Source organism: Xenopus laevis, chromosome 2L (assembly GCF_017654675.1).
Source record: "Xenopus laevis strain J_2021 chromosome 2L, Xenopus_laevis_v10.1, whole genome shotgun sequence".
Taxonomy (NCBI): Eukaryota; Metazoa; Chordata; class Amphibia; order Anura; family Pipidae; genus Xenopus; species Xenopus laevis.
Window position 1 is genome coordinate 156,496,114 of NC_054373.1, and position 8,105 is coordinate 156,504,218.

An 8,105-nucleotide genomic window follows, 5' to 3' on the forward strand; every position below is an offset into this window, starting at 1 on the left:
TCTCATCCTCCTGTGTTCCTAGTGGTGTCAGACCAGCTCCATAACAAAGTGAAGTGCCCAACTGCAAGAGTATCCATGAGAGAATATATGCATTAGGACTAGGGATGCACCGAATCCAGGATCCGGCCTTTTTCAGCAGGATTCGGATGAATCCTTCTTCCTGGCCGAACCGAATCCTATGCCTAATTTTCATATGCAAATTAGGGGTAGGGAGGGAAATCACGTGAATTTTTGTTACAAAAAAGGAAGTAAAAAATGTTTTGCATATGCAAATTAGGATTCAGTTCGGTATTCGGCCGAATCTTTCCCTAAGGAATCTTTTTGTTCGGCCGAATCCAAAATTGTGGATTCGGTGCTTCCTTTATAAGGACTGCTATTCACTATACAGTACCACAAAACCCATCATTCGATAAGTGCTATGAGGCAGCAGCCCAGGTCTGGACTGAGATTTAAAATGGGCCCTGGCATTTCAAGTACATAGAGGTCAAAACAGCCCCACACTAGCCTAATAAATATATCTTCTTGCAGAAGCCCTCTCTGGAATTTTCCACAACCCACAGTCCAGGCGTGCAGCAGTACCTAACTATAATTGTTCTGGATTTGATTCTAACCATGGCACAATTTGTGCAGTCTCTGTGTTCTTCGTTTTCTTTAAACAGAGGGCAAATGTGGCGTCAAGACTAATTTGATGTGAAATTGGAGTAAAATGTTTGTTTACACTAGAATTCATTAAACTCCAAATTCAGAATCATCTGAACTCTTTTATACTCTACTTTGCTCCAAAATTTTCCACTTAAACTTTATTTTCTGAATGATACTTTAACTGCAGCAAAAGTGTTAATTATTCCAAAATACAACTCCAGATTTCCCAGAAGAAATGTAATGCTCCAAATAGCGTTCTGAAACAACATATATAATGACCAAGTCTTAGCAGCTCTTCATTTGGTCGTCATTTTTTAAGTTCTTGAATGATTTGCTTTCTTTTCTACCTCTTTCCATGAGGGGGTCATGGAGCTGAGCAGCCAAAAAAAACTTTTGCTCTGTGAGCCTACATTGTAATTTTAATTGTTACTCTTTATTACTTAACTTTCTAATCAAGCTTCTCCTATTCATATTTCAGTCTCTCATTCAAATCACTTCCTGGTTGCTAGGGTAGATTGGATGCTAGCAACAAGATAGCTGCTGAAATTCAAAACTGGAGAGCCAGGGTCGGACTGAGGGGCCCGGGCCCACCGGGACTGCTGTCCAGGGCCCCCCTCGCCCTCCCTACTGTGATGCGATGCACACATTCTTGAACGCCACGCGCATGTGAGAACTGCGCGGCTCGGTGTGCATGTACAGAAGGCGCTGCACAGAGCTGAAAATTTTTTCGGTGCAATCCCGAATATTGGGAGAGGGGGTCTTGCCTGGCGGGAGAACTGCTAAAAAGAAAATCAGTTATATAATTCAAAACCACAAATAATAAAAAATTAAAACCAATTGCAAATTATGTCAGAATATCACTCTCTACATCATACTAACAGTTCATTTAAATGTGAGCAAACCCTTTAATAAGAGGTTGGACAACTGTGACCCTGCAGCTTTGGAAACTTGCAGGTGAATAACATGGGGAAAGATCAGGGCTTCATGATATATATATTATGTTTAACGTACTTGATTCATTATTATGTGAACGCAAATAAATTATTTTAGTTTTCTTGTGTTACTTCATGGAAGAAACCTTGATATTAGCTATTTTAATGCCTTTTATTTCCCCCGGATATGCAGATGCCTATTTAAAGGTTTATTTGCCATATAAAAAAAATAATATCATTGGCATATTTAAAAGTAAAGTCCCAAATGTCCAATGTTTATAAAGCCTACACAAGCAGGAGTGTCTAAATAGTACAGTAGGATTATTTTAACAGGGATGCCGCTGAATTTTAAACAGCAAGAGGCTACGGTCCCAGCTTGTATTTCCAAAGATGTGAATTAGCTTAGCCGCGCCCTCTGCAGTCAGGATTTGAGTTATATTCTCTGCCATATCCCCACGGATAGATAACGAGTGGAAATGGTCAAAATCTTGCCTTCCCAGCTTGCGCAGGCGGCGGGCAGCCGAACGGTAACATTTCCAGGGTTGTGGCTCGACGAGTAAGTAGTCACAAAGGTTTGCAAGGTGGCCAAGGAAAGTTACTAGCCCCTGGTCACCATAATTGAGGTGGATCCACATGGTCACCGACATGCAGAACGCAATGTCAAAGGTGGAACGGGCAAACTGTTGAAGAAAGTCATTTACGGGTCCCCGTACAGCAGAGGAATCCATGATGTCCAACGTGGCATATGAAATGAAATCAGGAAATGGGTTTGAGGCCCGAGCCCTGGTTATGAGATCTGGATCAATGTCACAGCACAGGAAGTGCACAGGAACATCAGACGACTTACTGTGCGGCTCTGTCAGGTGATTATACAAAGCTACACTCAGGTCCTGCAAGGGAACACAGCAACAAATATTTACTAATAGTCTCCAAAAACCATGGTGATATTGTCTCCAGTTGATTCCCATTATGGATAACTTGAATCAACACACGTCTGTCACCTTTAAAATAATACCCAGTTGAAAGTCCCTTTAAATGGGTTGTACACCTTTAAGTAAACTTGACATATGTTATAGGATGGCGAGTTCTAAGCAACTTTTCAATTGGTCTTCATTATTTATGTTCTATAGTTTATTTTTAATTATTTGCCTTTTTCTTTGGACTCTTTCCAGCTTTCAAATGGGGGTCACTGAAACCATCTAATAAACAAATGCTCTGGAAGGCTACAATTTCATTGTTACAACTTTTTATTACTCCTCTTTATTTTTAGCCCCTCTCCAAAGTGTCAGCCTCTCTGGCCTTATTTCAGTCACACAGATCCTGGGCAGCCACCAGCCCAAAATCCCTTGCCTGATTCCACAAGCACTAGCCGCAGTATACCCAATCTGCGCCCATCCATAGAAGCAATGGGAATGAGCCTATATAGTCATACATTTATTAATTGCCCCAACTCACCCCAGTGTTGCACCCCACGTCAAGTCCCAGTAGTGGCTGGGTGCTGCTGTCACTTTCTGCCGGCTTCCGGAAAAGCTTGTGAAGCAGCTCAGCAGGTAACAGGCTGATACGGTTTTCTGGTGGATTGAAGCTGTAGTAGTTTGGGAAGTTGCCATATGGAGCTGCTCCTGGATCCACGTGGGGAACCGACTCTGAGTTAGACATTTTAGTCACGTGACTTGTGCTGGCAAGACACAAATTGCCGCTTCTGCTCGTTGCCTTTAGGGTGCCATGTTTGTACTCTCATCACTCTGAAACCAGACAAATAGAATGGCTATTTTCAGCAGCAGATATTGCTATTCCAATCTTTTTCATAAACATTTTTAATTTCCCTGGTATCCTACAAAATGATGATCCAATTTTGGAAAACCCCAGGTCCCAAGCATTGTGGATGGCAGGAAAAAGGGAGGCACCAAAGGGAGGATTACATTTATGATGATATACAAATACCAGGTCCAGATTGGCAGTCTGTGGATTCTGGCAAAAGCAGGAGGGGCTGTTGTATGATATCACATACAGTAACTATTTAGTGGGCTGGTGGGGGACTATTTGGGCCACCCTAGTGCATTTGGATGATATCCCGAATAAGCTTACTTCATTTGAATGTTTTGGATTCCTGATGAACATTTTTTCCCCAAAAATTTGGCTTGTCAGGTTTTAGGTGGCGAGCATAACATTTAAAAAAAAAACACACTCTGGGACAAAAAAGATGGGAGAATCGGAGGTATTTGAATGATGAAACCACATGACAGTTTAGTAAACTTTTTAAAAGTTTTACTAGCCAAAAACTGGAGCCCAAAGGCACTTTTAGTTTGTTATTCTGAGCAAATTGCCGCTTTACTGTAATTCACCGGTAAAAGCTGCTATGGTTTGTTTTTTTCGCAAGGTAAAGCTGTTGTGGGTAATATATCAGCACGTGTAGGTTTCAAACCACCCAAATAAAAGCGTGTTACTCGTGAGTGACAGGGAAGCCACATACAGCAAACTGAGGACTCACGACTGGGGAGATATAAAACTGCCAGTTAAGTAACCCTTTTTATTTCTATGTCTAAAAATGACAGTAAATAGTGCATACAATACAATACCTTTCTCCCTGTGTTCAGACTCGTGTGGTTTTCTGAGTAACAGGATGAACTCTCCGGCTCAATTCAGCTGCTTCCGGCTTTAGCGTGAAGCCCCGCCCCCTTTCTCTCTGTGCTCTCCTTATTCCTTCCGCAGTGAGAGTAGTTGCAGAGGAGCCGACTGCACGTGTACATAACAGTAGTAGTGATATAGGGACCAGTGTGCACCGGCAGCTTTATTCCTGTCAGTCTGCCTGACTCACAAGCAGTGCAATGTGGCTTATATCAGGAAGAGCTCTGTAACTCTCCCCCAGTTCATTATATTTGTTTAACCAATTGCTGAGCATATACCTAGTACTTACAACAGAGCTAATGCAGCACTTGTCCTTTATTCTTTTTTTTTAGGCAGCTTCTAGTAGTTTGCAATGTGACTGGCTTTAAATTGTACCCAGCGAAACTATATTCCTTCTTCCAGGAGGCAGGCAGAAGTTATGAGGGTACGGAACGCATTTTAGGACATCATCAGGAGAACACACGCTCCTGCATGCGCTCTCATAGAGAAGTATACTTATTATACTCGCTTATCCGAAGAAACTGCATTCACACCTCCGTGTTGCCCACATTTGCTGTTTCAATCTCCTCCCTTGTGGCTCATTCCTCAGCCCTCCCTCCTCGGTCCTCAGCCCTCCCTCCTCATTACAAATGCCCTCCATGCTCAGCTTTTAAGCCAGGCTGATAGCTGAGGAGGGAGGGCTGAGGACGGAGGGCATTTGTAATGAGGAGGGAGGGCTGAGCCCAGGGTTGCCACCTGGCCGGTAAAAATGATGGTTGATCCCAATGTTATTAATAGGGAAAAAAGATAAATATATAGAAAGGACGGTATTTTTTTCTGTAAAAGGTCGCAACCCTAGCTGAGCCACAATGGGGTAAATTGCAACAGCAAATGTGGGCAGCACGGAGGTGTGACTGCAGTTTCTTCGGATAAGGGAGTATAATAAGAGACGAGTCTGCAAAATTCTTCTTTACAAGAGCGTGTGTTCTCCTGATGATGTCCTAAACTGCGTTATGTAAGAGGGGACCTGTCTAGCAAACAACAGCAGTTACAGCAGCCTGTGCAGGAAGAAAGGAAGCAAGTTACTTATGAGCAGCACGTGTGTCTCCCACACCTGGATACAGTGTTTGCACCAGGGTTGCCAGGTCTAATTTTCAAAAACAGCCAAAGTCAGCCCAAAACTAGCCAAGAGACACTTCAAAAGTAGCCCAAAAATAGCACAATATGTGCAGTGAAAAAGTCTAAAAAAATAAATGAAAATATGCCGTTTTCAGACTTTTCCATGAAGCAAAATGGGACAGATTCACCCGTGGCGCCTGGGAGGGGGGGACAAGGAGGCCCGAATACATTGAAAATTTTTGGCTGATCCCAATGTTATTATTAGGGAAAAAAGATAAAATAAGGGAAGGCCGGTATTCTTTTCAAGTAAAGGTGGCAACCCTAACCTCAATACATTTTGGTGGCCAGCAGATTTTTGCCCCAAAATTGTCTGAAATTGAAGAAAGACAATGGAAAGAGCAAGAATGCTTACGGGTGACTGGAGACTGTTGTACAGATCCCAAAATCTGGCAACTCCGGACTTCTACATAAGTCAGTCCCATTGCATTCTGGGTATTGTAGTCCTACATTAAACTTGGCAGTTTGCAAAAACTACATTAACCAATATGCATTGGGAGATGCAGGCTTGGAACATTGAGGCAAGAAAAAACTTTGTCTGGTTTCCAAAGTACAAACCAACCAAAGGCCCTAAAAGTAGCCCAAATCTGTACCTTGGCTAGTTTGTACTTTTAAAACCCACTTGGGCTATAAATAAGTAGCCCTATTTGGCTGTAAAACAGCCAACCTGGCAACCCCGCTGTGTCTTCACCCACCTGGGGAGATAATGTATCCACATGCCTGCTTCCTCCAATGTGATGTATTGTGGCTCCTGCTCCTGTGCTGGAAGATTTCAAATATGGAGCCTATGACAGAGATACAGAGGCGCAACGCATGATATAAATAACCAAACAAGATGGCAGAAATGTTAAATTTAAATTTTCAATTTTTTCCAATTGATTGATATTGGACTATGTTCTGGACTTTTTTTTTATACATACTTATGATGATTTCACTGCAGAATTTTGATGCATTAGGGCTCTTACACATGAGCGTTCTGACCTGCGCTCCCCTGCGTTCCGTTTTTTGGCATTCAGCCGCAGGGGAGCGCAGGAATAGACGCAAGTCATTATTTGAAATGGGGCTGTACTCACTCAGGCGCGTGTAGGCGCCGAACGCAGGAAAAATGCAGCATGTTGCGTCTGAACCTGCGTTCGGCGCCTACACGCGCCTTAGTGAGTACAGCCCCATTTCAAATAATGACTTGCGTCTATTCCTGCGCTCCCCTGCGGCTGAACGCCAAAAAACGGAACGCAGGGGAGCGCAGGTCAAAACGCTCATGTGTAAGAGCCCTTAATATATATACAAATTGTATTAATCAATTGATAAGTTAGCAATTAAGCTTTTGGGAAGTAATGAATATGCATTAGGAAATGTTTAAATGGTTCACTATTTAAACATTTCCTAATGCATATTCATTACTTCCCAAACGCTTAATTGCTAACTTATCAATTGATTAATACAATTTGTATATACATTAATGCATCAAAATTCTGCAGTGAAATCATCATAAGTATGTATAAAAAAAAAGTCCAGAACATAGTCCAATATCAATCAATTGGAAAAAATTGGTGTGATTTGCTGTCTGACGAAGGGGCATGAAGCCATGAGATGCTTCTAGAAAAAGGGAAGAGTCCAGTTAGGATAAATGAACTGTTACCATGGCTTGTGGAGTACCCAGACAGGGACAAAGCCACATTAATCAGGGATGAGTTTTTATTTGTTTTTTAATTCCGTTTCAAGAGGGCAGGACAGCAAGAATTTACAGTCAGCCGCAGACCATCCAGAAGTGATTCGAGAAAATGTTAATATGTACTTGTTATTTATATTTATGATTATGTATTACTATGTCTTCTAATAAAGCTGTGGCCAACAAAGCTTCCAATGTAAGGACAGTGGTAAGTGTTAATTATTTCTAGGCCAGTTGGGGAAATGTCAAGAGAATATGTTGAGATGTTGAGCGCTCCAAAGATATATTCTTCAGGGCTGAGAGAGTAACGCTGACTCGCCATCAGCATTTGTGTATAAAAAAAGCTGTGGAAAGAGTCTTTTCTATTACTATTTTAAGAATCAAATGGATTGAAACTTCCTGTCTTCAATATCAGAAAATTCAGCAAAGCTTTTATTTTTGTAATATAAGCTGATGCTACAGGGCTGATTATTAAATTCTGATGCCAATTGCACTGGTTTCTGTGCTGCCATATAGTAATTATCTGCATTAATTACTAATCAGCCTTATATTGTGACATTTCTATTCTATGTGTACTGTATATTGTGAGTGGGTCCCTAAGCTCAGTAAGTGACAGCAGCACAGAACATGTTCAGTGAATCAGTAGAAAAGAAGATGGGGAGCTACTGGGGCATCTTTAGAAACAGAGATCTTCCTTATTAAAGGGCTGAGGTTGCCTTGGGCTGGTACAGAAACCTAAAACATAATGTACATTTCTAGCCTACATCTACAGTTAATCTTTAGTTCTCCTTTAAGGCACAAAATGTCTCAATGTCTTTAATATGTTGATAATGGGTTGAGTGCAGAGGACTTCTTGTGTTTGCCTATATGAATTTTGTGGTCACAGCCTCAAGTAGCACTGGAAGAAGGGGCTTGCCCCGAAACGTTTGCTGGGATCTCACTTAAAATAAAATGAAAAGGATTTGAACTTTTTGCAGAAGCATTATAGTGAGTGTGCCTTGTTTCTATTTGTTCGTGTGTCACAGCCTCATTGAACCCGTTTAATATTTTTAAAAATTAGTGGTGAGCAAAACTTTCCC

The 8,105-nt window shown here is 41.7% G+C and overlaps 1 protein-coding gene across 1 annotated transcript; it reads right to left on the reverse strand.

Moving 5' to 3' along the window:
• Window positions 1–1,725: 1,725 nt before the first annotated feature.
• Window positions 1,726–4,196, reverse strand: bcdin3d.L (BCDIN3 domain containing RNA methyltransfease L homeolog; the record flags this gene model as incomplete). The annotated part of the gene is given in 3 exon segments (NM_001086431.1): window positions 1,726–2,464; window positions 3,030–3,319; window positions 4,154–4,196. Coding segments are annotated over 2 exon segments (768 nt in total). The 3' UTR covers window positions 1,726–1,900.
• Window positions 4,197–8,105: the final 3,909 nt, after the last annotated feature.